General features: G+C 43.8%; 4 protein-coding genes across 4 annotated transcripts; all 4 read left to right on the forward strand.

Moving 5' to 3' along the window:
- Positions 1 to 422: 422 nt before the first annotated feature.
- Positions 423 to 1,406, forward strand: LOC143420729 (olfactory receptor 1500-like). Its single transcript, XM_076888842.1, has one exon. The coding sequence runs from the start codon at positions 423 to 425 to the stop codon at positions 1,404 to 1,406; it is 984 nt and encodes a 327-aa protein (XP_076744957.1).
- An 8,038-nt stretch (positions 1,407 to 9,444) lies between these two features.
- Positions 9,445 to 10,422, forward strand: LOC143420730 (olfactory receptor 1500-like). The gene has a single exon (XM_076888843.1). It carries the CDS (start codon positions 9,445 to 9,447, stop codon positions 10,420 to 10,422), a length of 978 nt encoding a protein of 325 aa, XP_076744958.1.
- Positions 10,423 to 18,427: 8,005 nt separating this feature from the next.
- Positions 18,428 to 19,405, forward strand: LOC143420731 (olfactory receptor 1500-like). The gene has a single exon (XM_076888844.1). It carries the CDS (start codon positions 18,428 to 18,430, stop codon positions 19,403 to 19,405), a length of 978 nt encoding a protein of 325 aa, XP_076744959.1.
- Positions 19,406 to 23,952: 4,547 nt separating this feature from the next.
- LOC101471850 (olfactory receptor 1500-like) lies at positions 23,953 to 24,924 on the forward strand. Its single transcript, XM_004550402.2, has one exon. The coding sequence runs from the start codon at positions 23,953 to 23,955 to the stop codon at positions 24,922 to 24,924; it is 972 nt and encodes a 323-aa protein (XP_004550459.2).
- The last annotated feature ends 2,144 nt before the right edge of the window (positions 24,925 to 27,068 follow it).

A 27,068-nucleotide genomic window follows, 5' to 3' on the forward strand; every position in this document is an offset into this window, starting at 1 on the left:
GTTTTAAACTGTTCTGGCAGTTCAGACCTCTCACTTTGTAACATATTGGCACAGTATAAATTTTGAATTATTGAAAAATGCTGAACATTTAAAAACCTATATCAAACAACAAAGGAAAAAAGCAACATGTGAAACTACCTCCCACCACCCACCCACCTCACCCCCACTGATAACACACACACACACACACACACACACACACACACACACACACACACACACACACACACACACACACACACACACACACACCAGCTATCAAACCAGAGTAGCTATTGGTTTGATAAATATAAACGCTGAGGGAGTCAGCTAGAACTTCATCATCTGGGGTACTCCAGTTTGCATAACAGAATCATGATGTGCAGTACTGCTGTCTGCATTATCACAGCTTAGGCAATATAAGACTCTAAGATCTTTTGCCAATGGATCTTTTCAACTCTGCACTTGGAAAAAATATCACTTTTTTGCGTCCTGCATTTTTCATTATAAGTGGATTTATTGGCATTCCTAATATAAAATATTATTATGCCTTTCTGGTTTTTGTTTATATTATTTCTGTCCTGGCAAACACAGCTGTCATGGCCACAATATATTTGGATCACAATCTAAGAACACCGAAATATATTGCAGTTTTCAATCTTGCATTGGTTGATCTGTTAGGTAACTCTGCCATGGTGCCAAAGGTTCTCGATATCTTTTTGTTTAATCACCCTCACATTTCCTATAATGACTGCTTGACATTCCTGTTTTTCTGCTATGTATTCCTTTCGATGCAAGCTCTAAATCTGGTTGCACTGTCATATGACAGAGTTATGGCGATCGTTTACCCACTGCATTATCAACTGAAGGTGACTCAAAAGTTCATGTTCTGTTTAATTGCCTCTTTCTGGGTGTTTGTCATTATTGTTGTACTTATTGCAACTGGCCTTCTTACAAGGCTTTCCCTCTGTGAGTCAGTCGTTATTAAAAGCTTTTTTTGTGACCATGGTCAGATATACCGGCTTGCATGCAATGATTATACACCCAGCGATATAACTGCTTGGATTTTGCCAGCTCTTATTCTTTGGCTTCCTCTTTTGTTTGTTTTGTTGAGTTATCTGAGTATAGGCTATGCTTTAGCTAAGGTAGCCACAGTTCGAGAAAGAATGAAGGGCTTTAAAACCTGCACAGCTCATCTTTCATTAGTGGCAATCTATTTCCTCCCAATATTAATCATATCTATTCTACGTGCAAACATAGAGCCACATGCCAGAATCATAAACCTGTCTCTGACATCAGTCTTTCCTCCAATGCTGAACCCTATCATATATGTTCTTCAGACACAAGAAATCAAAGAATCTCTAAAAAAGTTAAAGGGAAGAATCACAACACACTACAAAAATAGAAAAGTCAAATTTAAAAAGTAAGAATAAATTTGGCATAAATATTTTTACCCCTTTGTTTATTTAAGGAATGCATATAAAATAAAATAAAAATGTTCAAGTATGTTTAAGTACTTCCAAATAGAACCCAAATTACAAATGTCACACTTCACGGGGCAGTGTGTGATTGATTTGAAAACACATCCTGTAGCAAAGATTTGTGATTTGTAATTTTTTAAGCAACTGTAATTGTTACTGTTAAGACCAACACAGAGAGACATACAGATACTTATTCACAACTATGGTCAGTTTATGAACGTGAAAGCTTAGGAGTTTATCATAACTAAAATAAAATAAAATAAAGCCTGTTGACAAGTCATGCACAAACAGGGAAAGCATGGAAAGGTGAAAGATTAGATTCAAAGTAGGGACCTTTATGCTGTGAGGTGATAGTGATAACTAATCACATTTATCTTTAGCCAAATGTAAGGGTTGCCTTTCTGAGAAATATGCATTGCAGCATGACATATGCTTGTTTTTTTTTTTTTTCAAAGCGAGATTCAGTAAAGCTACTATATAACTACAGAAATACATTTTAATGACTGTTTAAATAGATAATTTTCTGCTATGAGAATATGTCAGGAAGCCTTCCAACTTCTCTTTCTTCCAGATTCTATGTGGATATGGGCCGCCTTTGATTAGAGTTTCAAAGAATGTCCAACCAAAATGTAAATATAATGTAAAGGACTGACTAAACTGGTAGAAACCCAGAAATGTTATTTTTTGTGGCTGAATCATTGTGTAGTGACCCGATTGAGTAAATTCTACTTATAACAATATAATCACATGGTTTGATTACAGAGGGAACACAGGGCTAATAAAAGTGAAAGACCATGTGGTTAAGTTGAGACTATGAGTCGTATTCTTTATATTTATGAGAAAATTCATATTCACTCACTAATAAATTAAAAAACATTGGTGAAAAAAAGTTTAAAAAGCACAGGAGGAATCAGCAGTACTGAACAGGCCAATTGCTATCCGGTAATCAGATTACAATGTAGGGTTTCTGAGTGATTTGCCGTTAGTAGTAACAAACCACCCAAAGTGTAAACTCAAAGTGTAGACTCTACACACTGGGTACTCTTCAAGGGGTATAAAAGAAAATCTCACCAGTCTGTACAAGAGCGAGGTCTAACCAAGTGTGTTAGCTCACATACTGTAATATGTAATTTGCTGGTAATAGAATCACAGTCAGTCTTTCAGTAACAAAGGACAACAATGTTTCATGTCTCATAATAACAATATAACATTTTATAATTGGTGGTGAAAAGTGAGACTATTTAAAATGTAATGTATAAAAATCCTAAAAATAATGTGTGAACATTTTATTGTGAACACAATTGTGCTGGAGTAATACACTTATAAGTAGAAAATATTTTAAATCTAATTTCCAGTGTTTATAACGATGACCAGGAAGCAGGGTTGGAGGCAGTGACTCAGCGGAGGGTGGCCTCCAATTCCTGGTTGAGGCGTTCTGTCTGACCGTTAGTCTGAGGATGGTGTCCTGAGCTCAAACAGGGTTTTGTTCCTAAGGATGTACAAAACGCCCTCCAGACCTGCGACGTGAATTGCGGTCCTCTGTCAGAGACGATCTCAGTGGGTATCCCATGCAGCCTAAAAACATGGTCAACTAGCAGATTAGCAGTTTCAGTGGATGTGTTTGTCGAGGGCAATGAAGTGAGCTGCCTTGGAAAATCTGTCAATCACAGTGAGGATTGCGGTCTTGCCAGAAGAAACCGGTAGAACAGTAACAAAATCCAAAGAAATATGCAACCAGGGACGCCGTGGAATGGAGAGAGGCTGCAACAACCAAGCCGGGCGTTGCGTGTTAGATTTGCGGTTTCACGTTGCGGGACCCTGGGCGGTAAGAGATCGAGAAGTTAAACCTACTGAAAAACATGGACCAGCGAGCTTGACGTGAATTCAGTCTCTTGGCTGTACGAAGGTAAGTCAAGTTTTTGTGATCAGTCCACACTATGAATGGGTGTTCCGCTCCCTCGAGATAGTGCCGCCACTCCTCTAAGGCCAGTTTCATGGCCAACAGTTCCCTTTCACCCACGTCGTAATTCCGCTCAGCGGTGATAAGCGACAGGGAAAAAAAGGCGCACGGGTGAAGTTTGGACGCCGTGCCAGAGCACTGTGACAATACCGCTCCTACCCCGACGTCAGACGCATCCACCTCAACTATAAATGGCTTCTTGGGGTCGGGGTGAATTAAAATCGGCGCTGAGGTAAACAGTTCCTTTAACTTGGAGAAAGCAGCTCCTGCTTCCGGACCCTAAATGAAAGGGAGCTTTGAAGATGTTAGCTGGGTCAGCGGTGCTGCTACTTGGCTGTAGTTTCTGATGAAGCGGCGGTAAAAGTTTGCGAAGCCCAAGAAACGCTACAGAAGACTCCGGGACGTTGGAATGGGCCATTGCACGACTGCCTGTATTTTAGCCGGGTCTGTCTTCACCTGCCCCCCCAAGGATGTAGCCCAGGAACGAGACGGAAAGGGAGTGGAATTCACATTTCTCCGCCTTAACGTACAGTTTATTCTCCAGCAACCGTTGTCACACGGCTCGGACATGCGTTTGGTGCTCCTCCAGGTTTTTGGAAAAAATCAGGATGTCGTCGAGATAAACGAAGACAAAACGGTCGAGGAAATCTCGCAGTACATCATTCACCAGATTTTGGAAAACCGCTGGGGCATTTGTGAGACCGAAAGGCATCACTAGATATTCAAAGTGCCCCAAGTGAGTGTTAAAGGTGGTTTTCCACTCATTGCCCTCCCTGATTCTGACGAGGTGGTACGCATTTCTGAGGTCTAATTTTGTGAAAATGGAGGCACCATGGACCGTCTCGAAGGCGGAACTGATCAGCGGTAAGGGGTATTTGTTTTTTATCGTTATGTCATTAAGCCTCCTAAAATCGATACAGGGCCGTCCTTCTTACCGGCAAAGAAAAATCCGGCCCCCATGGGTGAAGAGGAGGGTCTGATGATGCCCACGGCCAGAGAATGTACTTTTCCATGGCTGTCTTCTCGGGGCGTGTCAGGTTGTAGAGGCGGCTTGAAGGTAGGGTGGAACCCGGTAACAGGTCTATGGCACAGTTGTAAGGTCTGTGCGGGGGTAGTGATTGAGCTTTGTCTTTGTTAAAAACCTCCCTTAAGTCATGGTATACCAAAGGTATAACAGAAAGGTCTATGTTGGCGCTTTCGTCATGTGCGAGCTCGACAATGGCAGACGGCGGGGCTGAGACGAGACAATTGGCATGGCAAAATGGGCTGCAAATTATAACTTTCTGCCCTGCCCAGTGCAGATGAGGGTTATGTAGTTTTAGCCAGGTGAAACCAAGGATAACGGGAGTGCTGGGGGAGTGGAATGTCAAGAAGGGGAGTCTGTCCCTATGGTTGCCTGAGGTGACTATAGTAATAGGTGCGGTGCAGTGAGTGATGTGAGAGAAAACTTGGTTTACTAGTGCTTTAACTGGGATGCTAGAGTCCAACTCAAAAAGGGGAATATTCAGCTGCTTGGCTAATTCTTTATCAATGAGGCTTTGCTCGGCGCCTGAATCGACTAATGCCTGGGACGTGTGGGTCGCAGAACCGAGCAAGAGCGTAACCGGCAACAAAAACGGGGCTTAGAATCAATATTGGTACCACCCACCCGTATCCCCGGACCTACCGGTGGGCGCCCCCTTTTCCTTTCTTGGGACAGGTGGAAATAAAATGCTCAGCGGAGCCACAATAAAAACACGAGCGAGAGCGACAACGCCTCTCCCTCTCTTGCGGGGACAACCGGGATCACCCGATCTGCATGGGTTCTGGTTCCGATTCAGTCCTCTCCACGGCGACTGTGGCCGAAGGCTGAACCGGAAGCGGCGATGGGGAAATGAAAACCGGGGACACACGCCGCACTGGCTGACGGGTACTGGAGTTCCTCTCTCGCTCCCGCAGTCTGTTGTCAATGCGAAGCGTGAGCGAGGCTAACTCCTCGAAAGTGACAGGTTCGTCTCGGGACGCTAGCTGATCCTTCATGTGCTCGTTCAGCGACTGCAAATAGACTCCCTGAAGGGCCTTATCGGGCCAGCCGACTGCTGCCGCGGCAGTGCGGAAGTCAATCAAATAATCCGCGATGCTACGGCAGCCCTGACGGAGATTTAACAGCCGCCGAACCGCACTGCCCACCGAGATAGGGTGAGCAAAAGTCTTCTTGAACTCGCCAAGAAAGGCATCATAGCTACAAGACGGCAACGGGTGTACGCTCAGGTATGCCTCGGCCCAATTTAGGGCTTGGTCGCGTAGTTTACCTATTACCGTATTTCCACAACTATAAGGCGCACATAAAAGCCTTAGATTTTCTTTAAAAAGTGCGGCGCGCCCTGTAGTGCAGTGCGCCCTGTGTGTTGTAAGGAGGACGTAGTAGAGAACACCATGAGAACGCTAAAGGGTGAAGTGTGGGCGTTGATCGTATATACCGGGACAATCGCACATACCTGTCTAGAAGGACAGGTATGTGCATTATGCGGAACATCGTTGTTTTAACAACCCTGAAAATGGCAAAGAGACACGCTTATGAAGCACAGTTTAAACTGAAGGCCATCAGCTACGCGGAGGAACATGGAAATCGAGCAGCCGCGAGAGAATTCAAGATTAATGAATCAATGGTTTGCAAGTGGAGGAAGCTGGAAAACAAGCTCCGACAGGTCAAGAAGACGCAGCTGAGTTTCCGCGGACATAAGGCGAGGTGGCCCGAGTTGGAGGAAAGACTCGAGCAGTGGATCATCGAGCAAAGAATGAGTGGGAGAAGCGTTTCGACGGTCACCATTCGACTAAAAGCAGTTTCGCTAGCAGAAGAAATGAAAATTGAACATTTCCGAGGAGGTCCGTCTTGGTGCTTTCGTTTCATGAAACGGTGCCATTTTTCCATCCGGACCAGGACTACGGTAGCGCAGCAACTTCCAGCGGATTATAATGAAAAGCTGGCCATCTTCCGCTCCTACTGCAGCAAACACATCGCCGACAAACACATCCAGCCCAGCCACATCACTAACATGGACGAGGTGCCGCTCACTTTCGACATCCCGGTGAGTCACACTGTGGAGAAGAAGGGGACCAGCACGGTAGCGATACGCACAACGGGGCACGAAAAGTCTTCTTTTACTGTTGTGCTTGGCTGCCATGCTAATGGACAGAAACTGCCGCCTATGGTGATTTTTAAGAGAAAGACTTTGCCTAAAGAGAAGTTTCCAGCAGGAATCATCAAGGCAAATGAAAAGGGCTGGATGGATGACAAAATGATGAAAGACTGGCTGAGGGAGGTGTATGTAAGGAGACCAGGTGGTTTTTTTCCACGCATCACCATCGCTGTTGATCTGTGACTCTATGCGTGCCCATCTCACAGCCGATGTGAAAAAACAAGTGAAACAAATGAACTGTGAGCTTGCTGTCATTCCGGGAGGCCTGACAAAGGAACTCCAACCGCTGGACATCGATGTGAACCGGCCGTTCAAAGTAAGGCTGCGAGCGGCGTGGGAGCGATGGATGACCGATGGAGACCACAGTTTCACTAAGAGTGGAAGGCAGCGCCGGGCGAGTTACGCCACAATTTGCGAATGGATTGTAGATGCTTGGGCTAACATGTCTGCATAAAAATGTGAGTACCTAACTCAGTTTTGCTCCCGCTTCATTTTTAAATACGCACACTTGTATGCTGATGATGATGACGATTACCGGTAATAAAAATGTGAGTACCAAACTCAGTTTTGCTCCCGCTTTATTTTTAAACACTGATACTTGTATGCGCCCTATAATCAGGTGCGCCTTATGTGTGTGTTAAATACAGTAATGGCACACATAACTGAGACTGCGCCTTTTAGTACGGTGCGTCTTATGGTTGTGAAAATACGGTATATAGGAAACTCGAACTGTGTCTAAAACGAAAGAGCGGGGCGAACGCCCGAACGCCAGCTCACACTGTAAAAGAAAACCGCTACAGGCCCCCGGGTCACCTGCGCACGGCTCCGGCTCCGGGGAAGCTGCGTCGCGGAACAGGTAAGCTCGCTGGGGCTCGGGATCTGCCACGGGCTGAGGTGAACTACTGGCGGCGGGTTCTGACTCCGCCGAGGGTTGAAGGGACTGGATGTCGGATTGCATTTTAACCTGCTCGTCTGTAAGCGTGTGTACTTGGGCTAGGAGATACTGCAGCGTCTGTTCGTGACTACCGATGATAGCCCCCTGCTTACTTATCGCTACACGGGTTGGGTCTGCTGTGTCCATAAAACTGTCCTGAGTATACTGTCACGGCCGAACGGCGCGAGGTAACAGAGATGGACACAAGTGCAGAAACCAAACCGGAAGCGAGACGGTAAGTGAACAGAAGGTTTATTTCCCCCCACAGTTAAACACCAGCAAAACAACACGACGCCACCACACTAGAGGCGCGCAGAAAAACTAAGTTAACTAAGGGTGACCTAGACAACTCTAGGGTGCAGCTGAACAGCTGAGGCAGTGGAGAGGTGGAAACTGGGCTATGAAGTGGCCGGGGCACTGTAATGAGAGGAGAGGGCACAGTCAACGGATCCAGCAGACAATCGGCGATCCTGGTGGATGAGGTGGAGGCGAGACCTCCACTCCAGGAGCTACCTCTGAGGACAAGAAAAACAGGTAAGTCGTCACACGGGTTCTGGACAAAGCAATCACACTCCACTTGACTAACATGGGGATAGCAGATACTCAGACGATGAACGGTTGAGTGCGCAGGTCTTATATGCTGCCGGAATAATTGCCCACAGGTGGTCAGCCAGGGAGGAGCAACCAATCTCTGCCTAAAGGAGGAGGAGCCGCTGTTGGAGACCTGCAGGTAACCACCCAGACCATGACAAATCTGAACCCATCTTATCTTAAAGGCCTCATGGTACCATATCATAGAATGGGAGTGGGTGACCTTGATATCCACCCTTAAAAGTCCTGGGCTTCTGGGGGGGTTCCTGAGATGCACTATTTCTTTTTCCTCATCTTTTTTGACTGACTGTTTATACACAACTTTGCATTTAATCATTGGTTATTATTAATCTCTGGCTTGCTTCTACAGTCTGGTTTTGTCTACTGTTCCTCTGCTCACCTCCAGCCAGTCGCAGCAGATGGCTGACCTTCCCTTCTGTCTGAGGATTTTTTCCTGTTAAAAGGGAGTTTTTCCTTCCCACTTCCCAATAATGGTGTATCACTTCAGCCTAGTGAAAGAACTACTGCTTCGAAGATGCCTACCTGTTCATCAGAGGTTTCACGCTTGAGCTTGTTGGAGGCATTTGCTGTCCCAGAATATCCAGGGTGTGGCTCACCCTGGATATTCTGTCTCTGCACATCTCACCGCCTGCAGAGACTGCTCCCCAACTGCAGCAATTGATACTGTCTCTCCACATTCCTCCACAAATGTGAGTGAAATTGACTTGGGCCCAACTTTAACCCAGCTTTACTTTGTTTTTTGAAAGGTTCCAGCAATAAAGATGACTTTTGAGTTTAGTTCTGCATCCAAGTCCTGCATTAGGGCCCATACACTGCCTGCCACACAGAGTCATTGTGACAAGTAGTGCAACAGCATTGCTACATAGAGCAAGAGTCCAGGTTTTAAACTGTTCTGGCAGTTCAGACCTCTCACTTTGTAACATATTGGCACAGTATAAATTTTGAATTATTGAAAAATGCTGAACATTTAAAAACCTATATCAAACAACAAAGGAAAAAAGCAACATGTGAAACTACCTCCCACCACCCACCCACCTCACCCCCACTGATAACACACACACACACACACACACACACACACACACACACACACACACACACACACACACACACACACACACACACACACCAGCTATCAAACCAGAGTAGCTATTGGTTTGATAAATATAAACACTGAGGGGACCAGCTAGAACTTCATCATCTGGGGTACTCCAGTTTGCATAACAGAATCATGATGTGCAGTACTGCTGTCTGCATTATCACAGCTTAGGCAATATAAGACTCTAAGATTTTTTGCCAATGGATCTTTTCAACTCTGCACTTGGAAAAAATATCACTTTTTTGCGTCCTGCATTTTTCATTATAAGTGGATTTATTGGCATTCCTAATATAAAATATTATTATGCCTTTCTGTTTTTTGTTTATATTATTTCTGTCCTGGCAAACACAGCTGTCATGGCCGCAATATATTTGGATCACAATCTAAGAACACCGAAATATATTGCAGTTTTCAATCTTGCATTGGTTGATCTGTTAGGTAACTCTGCCATGGTGCCAAAGGTTCTCGATATCTTTTTGTTTAATCACCCTCACATTTCCTATAATGACTGCTTGACATTCCTGTTTTTCTGCTATGTATTCCTTTCGATGCAAGCTCTAAATCTGGTTGCACTGTCATATGACAGAGTTATGGCGATCGTTTACCCACTGCATTATCAACTGAAGGTGACTCAAAAGTTCATGCTCTGTTTAATTGCCTCCTTCTGGGTGTTTGTCATTATTGTTGTACTTATTGCAACTGGCCTTCTTACAAGGCTTTCCCTCTGTGAGTCAGTCGTTATTAAAAGCTTTTTTTGTGACCATGGTCAGATATACCGGCTTGCATGCAATGATTATACACCCAGCGATATAACTGCTTGGATTTTGCCAGCTCTTATTCTTTGGATTCCTCTTTTGTTTGTTTTGTTGAGTTATCTGAGTATAAGCTATGCTTTAGCTAAGGTAGCCACAGTTCGAGAAAGAATGAAGGGCTTTAAAACCTGCACAGCTCATCTTTCATTAGTGGCAATCTATTTCCTCCCAATATTAATCACTCTACGTTTAAACATAGAGCCAAATGCCAGAATCATAAACCTGTCTCTGACATCAGTCTTTCCTCCAATGCTGAACCCTATCATATATGTTCTTCAGACACAAGAAATCAAAGAATCTCTAAAAAAGTTAAAGGGAAGAATCACAACACACTACAAAAATAGAAAAGTCAAATTTAAAAAGTAAGAATAAATTTGGCATAAATATTTTTACCCCTTTGTTTATTTAAGGAATGCATATAAAATAAAATAAAAATGTTCAAGTATGTTTAAGTACTTCCAAATAGAACCCAAATTACAAATGTCACACTTCACGGGGCAGTGTGTGATTGATTTGAAAACACATCCTGTAGCAAAGATTTGTGATTTGTAATTTTTTAAGCAACTGTAATTGTTACTGTTAAGACCAACACAGAGAGACATACAGATACTTATTCACAACTATGGTCAGTTTATGAACGTGAAAGCTTAGGAGTTTATCATAACTAAAATAAAATAAAATAAAGCCTGTTGACAAGTCATGCACAAACAGGGAAAGCATGGAAAGGTGAAAGATTAGATTCAAAGTAGGGACCTTTATGCTGTGAGGTGATAGTGATAACTAATCACATTTATCTTTAGCCAAATGTAAGGGTTGCCTTTCTGAGAAATATGCATTGCAGCATGACATATGCTTGTTTTTTTTTTTTTTCAAAGCGAGATTCAGTAAAGCTACTATATAACTACAGAAATACATTTTAATGACTGTTTAAATAGATAATTTTCTGCTATGAGAATATGTCAGGAAGCCTTCCAACTTCTCTTTCTTCCAGATTCTATGTGGATATGGGCCGCCTTTGATTAGAGTTTCAAAGAATGTCCAACCAAAATGTAAATATAATGTAAAGGACTGACTAAACTGGTAGAAACCCAGAAATGTTATTTTTTGTGGCTGAATCATTGTGTAGTGACCCGATTGAGTAAATTCTACTTATAACAATATAATCACATGGTTTGATTACAGAGGGAACACAGGGCTAATAAAAGTGAAAGACCATGTGGTTAAGTTGAGACTATGAGTCGTATTCTTTATATTTATGAGAAAATTCATATTCACTCACTAATAAATTAAAAAACATTGGTGAAAAAAAGTTTAAAAAGCACAGGAGGAATCAGCAGTACTGAACAGGCCAATTGCTATCCGGTAATCAGATTACAATGTAGGGTTTCTGAGTGATTTGCCGTTAGTAGTAACAAACCACCCAAAGTGTAAACTCAAAGTGTAGACTCTACACACTGGGTACTCTTCAAGGGGTATAAAAGAAAATCTCACCAGTCTGTACAAGAGCGAGGTCTAACCAAGTGTGTTAGCTCACATACTGTAATATGTAATTTGCTGGTAATAGAATCACAGTCAGTCTTTCAGTAACAAAGGACAACAATGTTTCATGTCTCATAATAACAATATAACATTTTATAATTGGTGGTGAAAAGTGAGACTATTTAAAATGTAATGTATAAAAATCCTAAAAATAATGTGTGAACATTTTATTGTGAACACAATTGTGCTGGAGTAATACACTTATAAGTAGAAAATATTTTAAATCTAATTTCCAGTGTTTATAACGATGACCAGGAAGCAGGGTTGGAGGCAGTGACTCAGCGGAGGGTGGCCTCCAATTCCTGGTTGAGGCGTTCTGTCTGACCGTTAGTCTGAGGATGGTGTCCTGAGCTCAAACAGGGTTTTGTTCCTAAGGATGTACAAAACGCCCTCCAGACCTGCGACGTGAATTGCGGTCCTCTGTCAGAGACGATCTCAGTGGGTATCCCATGCAGCCTAAAAACATGGTCAACTAGCAGATTAGCAGTTTCAGTGGATGTGTTTGTCGAGGGCAATGAAGTGAGCTGCCTTGGAAAATCTGTCAATCACAGTGAGGATTGCGGTCTTGCCAGAAGAAACCGGTAGAACAGTAACAAAATCCAAAGAAATATGCAACCAGGGACGCCGTGGAATGGAGAGAGGCTGCAACAACCAAGCCGGGCGTTGCGTGTTAGATTTGCGGTTTCACGTTGCGGGACCCTGGGCGGTAAGAGATCGAGAAGTTAAACCTACTGAAAAACATGGACCAGCGAGCTTGACGTGAATTCAGTCTCTTGGCTGTACGAAGGTAAGTCAAGTTTTTGTGATCAGTCCACACTATGAATGGGTGTTCCGCTCCCTCGAGATAGTGCCGCCACTCCTCTAAGGCCAGTTTCATGGCCAACAGTTCCCTTTCACCCACGTCGTAATTCCGCTCAGCGGTGATAAGCGACAGGGAAAAAAAGGCGCACGGGTGAAGTTTGGACGCCGTGCCAGAGCACTGTGACAATACCGCTCCTACCCCGACGTCAGACGCATCCACCTCAACTATAAATGGCTTCTTGGGGTCGGGGTGAATTAAAATCGGCGCTGAGGTAAACAGTTCCTTTAACTTGGAGAAAGCAGCTCCTGCTTCCGGACCCTAAATGAAAGGGAGCTTTGAAGATGTTAGCTGGGTCAGCGGTGCTGCTACTTGGCTGTAGTTTCTGATGAAGCGGCGGTAAAAGTTTGCGAAGCCCAAGAAACGCTACAGAAGACTCCGGGACGTTGGAATGGGCCATTGCACGACTGCCTGTATTTTAGCCGGGTCTGTCTTCACCTGCCCCCCCAAGGATGTAGCCCAGGAACGAGACGGAAAGGGAGTGGAATTCACATTTCTCCGCCTTAACGTACAGTTTATTCTCCAGCAACCGTTGTCACACGGCTCGGACATGCGTTTGGTGCTCCTCCAGGTTTTTGGAAAAAATCAGGATGTCGTCGAGATAAACGAAGACAAAACGGTCGAGGAAATCTCGCAGTACATCATTCACCAGATTTTGGAAAACCGCTGGGGCATTTGTGAGACCGAAAGGCATCACTAGATATTCAAAGTGCCCCAAGTGAGTGTTAAAGGTGGTTTTCCACTCATTGCCCTCCCTGATTCTGACGAGGTGGTACGCATTTCTGAGGTCTAATTTTGTGAAAATGGAGGCACCATGGACCGTCTCGAAGGCGGAACTGATCAGCGGTAAGGGGTATTTGTTTTTTATCGTTATGTCATTAAGCCTCCTAAAATCGATACAGGGCCGTCCTTCTTACCGGCAAAGAAAAATCCGGCCCCCATGGGTGAAGAGGAGGGTCTGATGATGCCCACGGCCAGAGAATGTACTTTTCCATGGCTGTCTTCTCGGGGCGTGTCAGGTTGTAGAGGCGGCTTGAAGGTAGGGTGGAACCCGGTAACAGGTCTATGGCACAGTTGTAAGGTCTGTGCGGGGGTAGTGATTGAGCTTTGTCTTTGTTAAAAACCTCCCTTAAGTCATGGTATACCAAAGGTATAACAGAAAGGTCTATGTTGGCGCTTTCGTCATGTGCGAGCTCGACAATGGCAGACGGCGGGGCTGAGACGAGACAATTGGCATGGCAAAATGGGCTGCAAATTATAACTTTCTGCCCTGCCCAGTGCAGATGAGGGTTATGTAGTTTTAGCCAGGTGAAACCAAGGATAACGGGAGTGCTGGGGGAGTGGAATGTCAAGAAGGGGAGTCTGTCCCTATGGTTGCCTGAGGTGACTATAGTAATAGGTGCGGTGCAGTGAGTGATGTGAGAGAAAACTTGGTTTACTAGTGCTTTAACTGGGATGCTAGAGTCCAACTCAAAAAGGGGAATATTCAGCTGCTTGGCTAATTCTTTATCAATGAGGCTTTGCTCGGCGCCTGAATCGACTAATGCCTGGGACGTGTGGGTCGCAGAACCGAGCAAGAGCGTAACCGGCAACAAAAACGGGGCTTAGAATCAATATTGGTACCACCCACCCGTATCCCCGGACCTACCGGTGGGCGCCCCCTTTTCCTTTCTTGGGACAGGTGGAAATAAAATGCTCAGCGGAGCCACAATAAAAACACGAGCGAGAGCGACAACGCCTCTCCCTCTCTTGCGGGGACAACCGGGATCACCCGATCTGCATGGGTTCTGGTTCCGATTCAGTCCTCTCCACGGCGACTGTGGCCGAAGGCTGAACCGGAAGCGGCGATGGGGAAATGAAAACCGGGGACACACGCCGCACTGGCTGACGGGTACTGGAGTTCCTCTCTCGCTCCCGCAGTCTGTTGTCAATGCGAAGCGTGAGCGAGGCTAACTCCTCGAAAGTGACAGGTTCGTCTCGGGACGCTAGCTGATCCTTCATGTGCTCGTTCAGCGACTGCAAATAGACTCCCTGAAGGGCCTTATCGGGCCAGCCGACTGCTGCCGCGGCAGTGCGGAAGTCAATCAAATAATCCGCGATGCTACGGCAGCCCTGACGGAGATTTAACAGCCGCCGAACCGCACTGCCCACCGAGATAGGGTGAGCAAAAGTCTTCTTGAACTCGCCAAGAAAGGCATCATAGCTACAAGACGGCAACGGGTGTACGCTCAGGTATGCCTCGGCCCAATTTAGGGCTTGGTCGCGTAGTTTACCTATTACCGTATTTCCACAACTATAAGGCGCACATAAAAGCCTTAGATTTTCTTTAAAAAGTGCGGCGCGCCCTGTAGTGCAGTGCGCCCTGTGTGTTGTAAGGAGGACGTAGTAGAGAACACCATGAGAACGCTAAAGGGTGAAGTGTGGGCGTTGATCGTATATACCGGGACAATCGCACATACCTGTCTAGAAGGACAGGTATGTGCATTATGCGGAACATCGTTGTTTTAACAACCCTGAAAATGGCAAAGAGACACGCTTATGAAGCACAGTTTAAACTGAAGGCCATCAGCTACGCGGAGGAACATGGAAATCGAGCAGCCGCGAGAGAATTCAAGATTAATGAATCAATGGTTTGCAAGTGGAGGAAGCTGGAAAACAAGCTCCGACAGGTCAAGAAGACGCAGCTGAGTTTCCGCGGACATAAGGCGAGGTGGCCCGAGTTGGAGGAAAGACTCGAGCAGTGGATCATCGAGCAAAGAATGAGTGGGAGAAGCGTTTCGACGGTCACCATTCGACTAAAAGCAGTTTCGCTAGCAGAAGAAATGAAAATTGAACATTTCCGAGGAGGTCCGTCTTGGTGCTTTCGTTTCATGAAACGGTGCCATTTTTCCATCCGGACCAGGACTACGGTAGCGCAGCAACTTCCAGCGGATTATAATGAAAAGCTGGCCATCTTCCGCTCCTACTGCAGCAAACACATCGCCGACAAACACATCCAGCCCAGCCACATCACTAACATGGACGAGGTGCCGCTCACTTTCGACATCCCGGTGAGTCACACTGTGGAGAAGAAGGGGACCAGCACGGTAGCGATACGCACAACGGGGCACGAAAAGTCTTCTTTTACTGTTGTGCTTGGCTGCCATGCTAATGGACAGAAACTGCCGCCTATGGTGATTTTTAAGAGAAAGACTTTGCCTAAAGAGAAGTTTCCAGCAGGAATCATCAAGGCAAATGAAAAGGGCTGGATGGATGACAAAATGATGAAAGACTGGCTGAGGGAGGTGTATGTAAGGAGACCAGGTGGTTTTTTTCCACGCATCACCATCGCTGTTGATCTGTGACTCTATGCGTGCCCATCTCACAGCCGATGTGAAAAAACAAGTGAAACAAATGAACTGTGAGCTTGCTGTCATTCCGGGAGGCCTGACAAAGGAACTCCAACCGCTGGACATCGATGTGAACCGGCCGTTCAAAGTAAGGCTGCGAGCGGCGTGGGAGCGATGGATGACCGATGGAGACCACAGTTTCACTAAGAGTGGAAGGCAGCGCCGGGCGAGTTACGCCACAATTTGCGAATGGATTGTAGATGCTTGGGCTAACATGTCTGCATAAAAATGTGAGTACCTAACTCAGTTTTGCTCCCGCTTCATTTTTAAATACGCACACTTGTATGCTGATGATGATGACGATTACCGGTAATAAAAATGTGAGTACCAAACTCAGTTTTGCTCCCGCTTTATTTTTAAACACTGATACTTGTATGCGCCCTATAATCAGGTGCGCCTTATGTGTGTGTTAAATACAGTAATGGCACACATAACTGAGACTGCGCCTTTTAGTACGGTGCGTCTTATGGTTGTGAAAATACGGTATATAGGAAACTCGAACTGTGTCTAAAACGAAAGAGCGGGGCGAACGCCCGAACGCCAGCTCACACTGTAAAAGAAAACCGCTACAGGCCCCCGGGTCACCTGCGCACGGCTCCGGCTCCGGGGAAGCTGTGTCGCGGAACAGGTAAGCTCGCTGGGGCTCGGGATCTGCCACGGGCTGAGGTGAACTACTGGCGGCGGGTTCTGACTCCGCCGAGGGTTGAAGGGACTGGATGTCGGATTGCATTTTAACCTGCTCGTCTGTAAGCGTGTGTACTTGGGCTAGGAGATACTGCAGCGTCTGTTCGTGACTACCGATGATAGCCCCCTGCTTACTTATCGCTACACGGGTTGGGTCTGCTGTGTCCATAAAACTGTCCTGAGTATACTGTCACGGCCGAACGGCGCGAGGTAACAGAGATGGACACAAGTGCAGAAACCAAACCGGAAGCGAGACGGTAAGTGAACAGAAGGTTTATTTCCCCCCACAGTTAAACACCAGCAAAACAACACGACGCCACCACACTAGAGGCGCGCAGAAAAACTAAGTTAACTAAGGGTGACCTAGACAACTCTAGGGTGCAGCTGAACAGCTGAGGCAGTGGAGAGGTGGAAACTGGGCTATGAAGTGGCCGGGGCACTGTAATGAGAGGAGAGGGCACAGTCAACGGGATCCAGCAGACAATCGGCGATCCTGGTGGATGAGGTGGAGGCGAGACCTCCACTCCAGGAGCTACCTCTGAGGACAAGAAAAACAGGTAAGTCGTCACACGGGTTCTGGACAAAGCAATCACACTCCACTTGACTAACATGGGGATAGCAGATACTCAGACGATGAACGGTTGAGTGCGCAGGTCTTATATGCTGCCGGAATAATTGCCCACAGGTGGTCAGCCAGGGAGGAGCAACCAATCTCTGCCTAAAGGAGGAGGAGCCGCTGTTGGAGACCTGCAGGTAACCACCCAGACCATGACAAATCTGAACCCATCTTATCTTAAAGGCCTCATGGTACCATATCATAGAATGGGAGTGGGTGACCTTGATATCCACCCTTAAAAGTCCTGGGCTTCTGGGGGGGTTCCTGAGATGCACTATTTCTTTTTCCTCATCTTTTTTGACTGACTGTTTATACACAACTTTGCATTTAATCATTGGTTATTATTAATCTCTGGCTTGCTTCTACAGTCTGGTTTTGTCTACTGTTCCTCTGCTCACCTCCAGCCAGTCGCAGCAGATGGCTGACCTTCCCTTCTGTCTGAGGATTTTTTCCTGTTAAAAGGGAGTTTTTCCTTCCCACTTCCCAATAATGGTGTATCACTTCAGCCTAGTGAAAGAACTACTGCTTCGAAGATGCCTACCTGTTCATCAGAGGTTTCACGCTTGAGCTTGTTGGAGGCATTTGCTGTCCCAGAATATCCAGGGTGTGGCTCACCCTGGATATTCTGTCTCTGCACATCTCACCGCCTGCAGAGACTGCTCCCCAACTGCAGCAATTGATACTGTCTCTCCACATTCCTCCACAAATGTGAGTGAAATTGACTTGGGCCCAACTTTAACCCAGCTTTACTTTGTTTTTTGAAAGGTTCCAGCAATAAAGATGACTTTTGAGTTTAGTTCTGCATCCAAGTCCTGCATTAGGGCCCATACACTGCCTGCCACACAGAGTCATTGTGACAAGTAGTGCAACAGCATTGCTACATAGAGCAAGAGTCCAGGTTTTAAACTGTTCTGGCAGTTCAGACCTCTCACTTTGTAACATATTGGCACAGTATAAATTTTGAATTATTGAAAAATGCTGAACATTTAAAAACCTATATCAAACAACAAAGGAAAAAAGCAACATGTGAAACTACCTCCCACCACCCACCCACCTCACCCCCACTGATAACACACACACACACACACACACACACACACACACACACACACACCAGCTATCAAACCAGAGTAGCTATTGGTTTGATAAATATAAACACTGAGGGGACCAGCTAGAACTTCATCATCTGGGGTACTCCAGTTTGCATAACAGAATCATGATGTGCAGTACTGCTGTCTGCATTATCACAGCTTAGGCAATATAAGACTCTAAGATTTTTTGCCAATGGATCTTTTCAACTCTGCACTTGGAAAAAATATCACTTTTTTGCGTCCTGCATTTTTCATTATAAGTGGATTTATTGGCATTCCTAATATAAAATATTATTATGCCTTTCTGTTTTTTGTTTATATTATTTCTGTCCTGGCAAACACAGCTGTCATGGCCGCAATATATTTGGATCACAATCTAAGAACACCGAAATATATTGCAGTTTTCAATCTTGCATTGGTTGATCTGTTAGGTAACTCTGCCATGGTGCCAAAGATTCTCGATATCTTTTTGTTTAATCACCCTCACATTTCCTATAATGACTGCTTGACATTCCTGTTTTTCTGCTATGTATTCCTTTCAATGCAAGCTCTAAATCTGGTTGCACTGTCATATGACAGAGCTATGGCGATTGTTTACCCACTGCATTATCAACTGAAGGTGACTCACAAGTTCATGTTCTCTTTAATTGCCTCTTTCTGGGTGTTTGTCATTATTGTTATACTTATTGCAACTGGCCTTCTTACAAGGCTTTCCCTCTGTGAGTCAGTCGTTATTAAAAGCTTTTTTTGTGACCATGGTCAGATATACCGGCTTGCATGCAATGATTATACACCCAGCGATATAACTGCTTGGATTTTGCCAGCTCTTATTCTTTGGCTTCCTCTTTTGTTTGTTTTGTTGAGTTATCTGAGTATAGGCTATGCTTTAGCTAAGGTAGCCACAGTTCGAGAAAGAATGAAGGGCTTTAAAACCTGCACAGCTCATCTTTCATTAGTGGCAATCTATTTCCTCCCAATATTAATCACTCTACGTTTAAACATAGAGCCAAATGCCAGAATCATAAACCTGTCTCTGACATCAGTCTTTCCTCCAATGCTGAACCCTATCATATATGTTCTTCAGACACAAGAAATCAAAGAATCTCTAAAAAAGTTAAAGGGAAGAATCACAACACACTACAAAAATAGAAAAGTCAAATTTAAAAAGTAAGAATAAATTTGGCATAAATATGTCTACCCCTTGGTTTATTTAAGGAATGCATATAAAATAAAATAAAAATGTTCAAGTATGTTTAAGTACTTCCAAATCGAACTCAAATTACAAATGTCACACTTCACGGGGCAGTGTGTGATTGATTTGAAAACACATCCTGTAGCAAAGATTTGTGATTTGTAATTTTTTAAGCAACTGTAATTGTTACTGTTAGGACCAACACAGAGAGACATACAGATACTTATTCACAACTATGGTCAGTTTATGAACGTGAAAGCTTAGTAGTTTATCATAAATAAAATAAAATAAAATAAACCCTGTTGACAAGTCATGCACAAACAGGGAAAGCATGGGAAGGTGAAAGATTAGATTCAAAGCAGGGACCTTTATGCTGTGAGGTGATAGTGATAACTAATCACATTTATCTTTAGCCAAATGTAAGGGTTGCCTTTCTGAGAAATATGCATTGCAGCATGACATATGCTTGTTCTTGTTTTTTTTTTTTTCAAAGTGAGATTCAGTAAAGCTACTATATTACTACAGAAATACATTTTAATGACTGTTTAAATAGATAATTTTCTGCTATGAGAATATGCCAGGAAGCCTTCCAACTTCTCTTCTTCCAGCTTCTATGTGGATATGGGCCGCCTTTGATTAGTGTTTCAAAGAATGTCCAACCAAAATGTAAATATAATGTAAAGGACTGACTAAACTGGTAGAAACCCAGGAATGTTATTTTTTGTGGCAAATAAACTGAATCATTGTGTAGTGACCCGATTGAGTAAATTCTACTTATAACAATATAATCACATGGTTTGATTACAGAGGGAACACAGGGCTAATAAAAGTGAAAGACCATGTGGTTAAGTTGAGACTATGAGTCGTACTCTTTATATTTATGAGAAAATTCATATTCACTCACTAATAAATTAAAAACATTGGTGAAAAAAAGTTTAAAAAGCACAGGAGAAATCAGCAGTACTGAACAGGCCAATTGCTATCCGGTAATCAGATTACACTGTAGGGTTTCTGAGTGATTTGCAGTTAGTAGTAGCTATGATGTTAGTTTTCCCGCTAAAGCATAAATCCCCAGTAACAAACCACCCAAAGTGTAAACTCAAAGTGTAGACTCTACATACTGGGTACTCTTCAAGGGGTGGAAAAGAAAATCTCGCCAGTCTGTACAAGAGCGAGGTCTAACCAAGTGTGTTAGCTCACATACTATAATATGTAATTTGCTGGTAATAGAATCACAGTCAGTCTTCCAGTAACAAATGACAAAGAAACATATGCAAAGGAAACAATAATCCTGGGAGACTACTTACAGAACAATGCCTAAACATATCAGGTCAATGGACAGAAGGTTGTAACTCATACAAAACACTTGCACTAAGAACACTTGAGTACAACACATGCTGTACTCACTAATTGTACTCACTCTACCTGCTGAATTGAATCATGTTATATGTACTAGTGTCCTTAAAGCTGGATGTGAGTGATAGTGAGCAGGCTCAGGGTCGCTATTGCGGGGATCCAGTATTCTTGGAGTTCTTGGTAAGCTGGTGAAAGTCACCCCACTTCGGGGCTCCATTATCATACTGGGGGACTTTTCTTGGTCAATAACAGTGGGGTGATTGGGAGGAATGTCCTACACCCAGTCTGAACATGAACATACTGTCCATGACAAACAACATGGTTAAATATAAATGTGTCTATACCTGTAAGTGCACATATGCAAGGGTGCCCTAACTAAAAAATAAATAAAAATAAATAAGTAAATGGAAGCGTACAATTATTCATTTTCTGTGCTGCTGTCACTCTCACCTGGATGATACTGGTGGCATAGCGAGAAACATGTTTTAAAAAAATAATAATAATAATTTTCAGTACCCTATACCACCCAGCAATTTCTGCTAAGTCTCATGGTCCTGAGCCTGCCGACTCAGTGTTTTGTGTTTCCTTATGCTTTTGTTGTATGTATTCTGTTGTGAATTGCCATTTGTTAGGTTTCTGTTCTTTGCCTGCCTGCTCCCATTTCTCTGTGTTCCCTCCGTCTGTCCATGGTGTCACACTGTCTGCTTGTGAATCTGCCTGTTTAGTTCTTTGTCTTGTCTGGTTCTGTGTCTGTGAGTTTCCTGTTTTATTGTGAAGGTCTCCGTCTCATGTGAGTGTGTTCAGTTTACGTTTCCCCTGTCCCGTCAGCTCTGATTTCTCCCAGCTGTGTTGCCCTCCTGTCTCTCATCCCCCGATTACTGGTGTGTGTATTTAAGCCCTGTGTGTTCTCCTGCCTGTTGCCGGTTTGTCTATGTTACGCCGTGTCAGTCTGCGTTACTCTGTGTTCCTCGGTGTCCTGCTCTTCGTCTGCCTCTCTCTGCCTCTCATCCCTTTGTCGTATGCTCCCATTTCTGTTATTTTAGTTCTCCCACTTTAGGTGTCTTCAGTTATTTTGTCATGCCCCACTGCTCGTTTGCCACTACACCACCTTGTAAATAAACTTCACTAGCATCTTCATCCACTGCTTGCATCTTGGGTCCTCCTTCCTCCACACCACACGGCTCGCCTCCTCAGCCGTGACACTAAGTGAGACTTCCAGTATAACAGTGGAATATGCCACCCGCAGAAATCTTCTGATGACAATAGTGGTTGGGCGCATTAGGGGTGGGAAGGAGTTTGAGTACAGGGAGCTGGTGAGGAAGTTTGTAGAATGGTCCGAAAGAAACACTTATTTCTGAATTTCTGCAAGACAAAAGAGATGGTGGTTGACTTCTGGAGGAAAAAAAACTGTGAGTTGGCCCATCACAACATCTGCTCCACTCCAAACTTCCAAGGCAGTGCACAACATCTATCTATCTTTCCATTCCATTCCAGCCATCCATCCTCTTCTGTTGTGAAGTTTGCGGACGACACTACAGTGGTGGGTCTGATCACCAACGGTGATGAGACGGCTTACAGGGAGGAGGTCAGCGCCCTGACCCACTGGTGTCAAGACAACCATCTCACCCTCAACGTCGCAAAGACAAAGGAGTTGATAGTGGACTTCCGGAGGTGCAGAGAAGTACACACCCCCATCACCATCAACGGCGCTGCTGTGGAGAGAGTGAGCAGCTTCCGGTTCCTTGGTGTACATCTGGCTGAGGATCTTACGTGGTCAGTACACATAAACAAAACAGTGAAGAAGGCGCAGCAGCGCCTCTTCTTTCTCAGGAGACTGAAAAGATTTGGCATGAGCCCCCGCATCCTCAGGACCTTCTATCACTGTGCCATGGAGAGCATCCTCACTGGATGCATCACCACCTGGTATGGCAACAGCACCGCCTACAACCGCAAAGCTCTCCAGCGAGTAGTGCGGTGCTCTGAACGGATAATTGGAGGTGAGCTTCCCTCCCTCCAAGACATCTACAGGAAGCGGTGCCTGAGGAAAGCGGGGAGGATCATCAAGGACTCCAGTCACCCCAGCCATAAACTGTTCAGACTACTTCCATCAGGAAGGAGGTTCTGCAGCATCCGGTCCTGTACCAGCAGACCGAGAGACAGCTTTTTCCATCAGGCCATCAGACTGCTGAACACTTCATAGACACCTCACCTTCACTACTGGAACTTCAACATTATGCACTACATACTGTACAGTAATGCCACTGTTTTGCACATGTCTCACTCTGTATATTTTTATATATTTTATTTATTGACTCTATTTAATTTGTAAAATATGTGTATACACACACACACACACACACACACACACACACACACACACACACACACACACGTAGAAAAACATTTAGTATACCCATCCAGAAATTTTTTTTTTTTGCATATACTATTATATATTGTACATATATTTATTAGTTTCAGATGTAGCCATTCTTGTATTTTGCTTGTTTACATTATTGTATTTTGCACAACTCTGTTGCTTGTGAAGCTCGCACACAAGAATTTCACTCGCATGTGCTGTACCAATGTACCTGCACATGTGATGTGACAATAAAAAAAAAAAAAAAGTGAAAAAGTTTCATGAAAAAATACATTACCTTTGATGAGTCTTTTAACACATGTTAGCGTTTACCATTATTGACTGACTTCTATTAACTAAATTTGCTACTTACGAGCTTATTGACACAAAATAACAGTGCCCAACAGCAAGCTTGGCAGGACAGCAAAGCCGGTATTTGATAATCTTAGATTAATGTCAGGAGTAGAAAAAGGGCACACATTTTCACAAAGTACCCTTTCCAGCTTTTTAATTAATCCAAAACAACATGATTTTGAGTTGTATTGTCAGTCTGAGGTTGACCAAAAATTCGGGATAGTAAGATGGCAGTCAGAAAATATTAACCATTATGTAATATTCCTATTAGTTAAATTGTCTGCACAAAGCTGTAACCATATGGTTTGATGTCATAGGGGAATGCCAAGTGACTATAAGGGACAGAACACAAACGTGCTCTGCTTCCATTTGGAGCCAGTCTTAACTAAAGAAGGTTTGCTGAAACATAAAATAAAGGACATTAACTTTAACCTTCAACATTAAAAAAAAAATTATTCAAATGGAATTTTTAAATTCAGCTGTTGGGAAAAACATCACATTTGTGAAACCTGCATATTTCATAATAAGTGCATTTAATGGCATAGCTAATATTAGGTATTACTTTGTCTTTCTGTGCTTTATCTACATTTTTTCAGTGGTGGGAAACACACTACTGATGATTGTCATAATTTTGGATCATACATTGAGAGGTCCAAAACATATTGGAGTTGTGAACTTTGCATTTACAGACCTGTTAAGTAGCTCTGCTTTGATGCCAAAGCTTGTTGACATTTTTCTGTTTAACCATCACCATATCTCCTACAATGACTGCTTGGCATTCATGTTTTTCTGCTTGACTTTTTTTGCAGCACAGGCTTTTAATCTGGTTGTGTTGTCCTTTGACAGAGTCCTGGCTATCATGTACCCGCTGCACTACCAAATGAGAATCAGCCACAAGCTCATTTTATCTTTGATCGCTTTTTTCTGGCTTCTTGCAATTACTATCATACTCACTGCAGTTGGTCTTCTCACAAGACTTTCTTTCTGTGACTCTGTGGTTATTCAGAGCTTTTTCTGTGATCATGGACCTGTGTATCGGCTTGGCTGCAATGATCTTACTCCAAATCGTGTAATTGCTCATTTGGCATCAGTTCTTGTTCTTTGGGTTCCACTGGCATTTATCGTGGGAAGTTACTGCTGTATTGGTTATTCTTTGTCAAAAACTGTTACATGTAGGGAAAGACTAAAGGCTTTAAAAACCTGCACAAGTCACCTTTCATTAGTGGCAATTTATTTCCTCCCTGCACTATTTATCTTTACCTTTGGGAGTACAATACTTCCAAATGCAAGGACTGTAAGTCTATCTTTGGCCACTGTCATGCCTTTGACTTTAAATCCAATAATCTATGGTCTTCAGACACAGGAAATCAAAGAATCGTTGAAGAAGTTATTAAAAGTTAAAATGCAATTTAAAATTTCTGCAAAGAAATAAACAGCATTCAGATTTGAACCTTGGAAGTACCCAATCATCCTTTGTGGGGGGTTTTAAAAAGCTGAAAACATAGAAAATTTCATGTAAAATAATCCAAAATATGGCAAACAAAACAATGTTTCATGTCTCATAATAATAATATAACATTTTATAATTGGTGTTGAAAAGTGAGACTATTTAAAATGTAATGTATAAAAATCCTAAAAACAATATGTGAACATGTTATTGTGAACACAATTGTGCTGGAGTACATTTACAAGTAGAAAATATGTAAAATCTAATTTCCAGTGTTTATGTCATATTCAGTGGTACAATGCCACAATTTATGCTATAATTTTTTGCTCTTAAAACATCACGTATACGGCTATTGTGTGTGTTTTTGTGAAAGACTGTAATGTAATAGTGTATTTGATGCTGGTCAATGAACATTACAAAGCATAATTATTAATTTTAATCATTTCTTTACATTCTCATTTGACATTCTATGTGAAAACAGATTTAAGAGATCAAATTAGTTTCCAATATGTCTAGGGATGGGAATTGCTACAAATTTACTGATTTGAATCCCATTTTCAAAGTCAATTATCAATTTGATTTCTTGCGGTGTGTTCACACCGAACGCGGTAGACGCGACCAGAGTGTCAGGTTTACATGTAAAGTCAATCGAGAAGCGCGATGCCGCGCGACTGGGGGTCCCGCGAAAATTCAGAAGCAGATTTGCGTCACGAAAACGCATCAGTTGCGCGTCCAAGTAGCGCGAGTGACGCGCGAATAAAAATATGCACGTCAGTTTGTGTGGTGCATTTTGTGCATTCGCGCGTATCGCGTCAACCGCTCGAGTTGGAAAAATCTGAACTCCAGCGTCAAGTCGCGCCGCAACAACCAATCAGGAGCCTGGTGACGTGATGCTCTGACCTAGTTCAGAGGGGCAGATCCAGCCAAAGCCCTTCATTCTTCATTCAATATGGAGGAAAGGCTAATCAACGCCATAGCAAACCACCCGGAGCTGTACGACACCAGCTGCTTTCTGTACCGAGACAGGAATAAAAAGGACCGAGCTTGGTGGAAGATATGTGAAGAGATCGGGCAACCTGGTAAGTTCATTCATTTCTCTTTTGAAATTTTTGACTGACCCAGGGAAGCCGCACAAAAGCTAGCAAGCCCACCTACTGTCCTGCTATTTTCCCACTGATGTACAAATACCTTTCCGGTAACAAGATAATGTGTTTAATTAGAGGAAACCCGCAGGAGAAAGAAGAGGAGTGGGTCTGCAGCAGGATCGGGGAGGAGATGGAAGTTTTTTGCGGTCATGGGGTTTCTGGACTCCTTCCTCACCCCGCGGGAGACTAGCAGCAATATGGTGGGGACCGCGGAGAACTTCCCCCCCGAGGATCAGGGACAGCCCGAAGAGGCAGCAGGGGAGACCCAGTCAGAAGGTATGTTTACAATGAATTAATGTAGGCAGTTAATTTATGCATGTTGTCATATAGAAATATATGTTATTGTTTATTAATAAACAGTATACAGTGGTCCCACTGTTCATCCTTCACTGCCTCGCTTTTTCGCAGATTTTGTTATTGTACTGTACAACTTTCAACAATGCGTATTGCATCCTGCAGTAGGGATGGGTATCGAAAACTGGTTCTTGTTGAGAACCAGTTCCCACTGTTTCAGTTCCTTGGAATTGTTTGCCATTTTTGCAAACAATTCCCTTATCGATTCCAGTTTCCCCGAATGACGTCACCACGTTGCGGAGCGTCATTTACCTGGCAGGAAACATGGCGGCTCAAACGCTCAAAAGTTTGGTTATACTTTACCAGAACGGATGACAACAGGGCAACTTGCAATACTTGCAAAGTAGATATTTCATTTAAGGGAGGAAACACTACGAATATGCAAAAGCATTTGCTCACAAAACACACGATGACCTTAAATGAATGTCATGTTTTTAATTCCGCTCCAGACTCGTGAATCTCAACCCAGCAGCAGCGGTAACGTTTGCACGTCTTCTCCCGTTAATTCGGCAGGTAAATAATCAACTAACAGTGCATATTATGTTAGCGCGATCTGCCTTATTACAAAACCTGCTATTACTGTGCATTTAGGTGACCATGATGAGAGAGACAGACAGAGTCTGGCTGGCT

This window comes from Maylandia zebra, linkage group LG10 (genome assembly GCF_041146795.1).
Source record: "Maylandia zebra isolate NMK-2024a linkage group LG10, Mzebra_GT3a, whole genome shotgun sequence".
In the NCBI taxonomy this organism is placed as follows: domain Eukaryota; kingdom Metazoa; phylum Chordata; class Actinopteri; order Cichliformes; family Cichlidae; genus Maylandia; species Maylandia zebra.

Coding starts and splice junctions, on each gene's coding strand:
- LOC143420730 (XM_076888843.1), top strand. CDS start 9,445: ATGGATCTTTTCAACTCTGCACTTGGAAAAAATATCACTTTTTTGCGT.
- LOC101471850 (XM_004550402.2), top strand. CDS start 23,953: ATGGAATTTTTAAATTCAGCTGTTGGGAAAAACATCACATTTGTGAAA.
- LOC143420729 (XM_076888842.1), top strand. CDS start 423: ATGGATCTTTTCAACTCTGCACTTGGAAAAAATATCACTTTTTTGCGT.
- LOC143420731 (XM_076888844.1), top strand. CDS start 18,428: ATGGATCTTTTCAACTCTGCACTTGGAAAAAATATCACTTTTTTGCGT.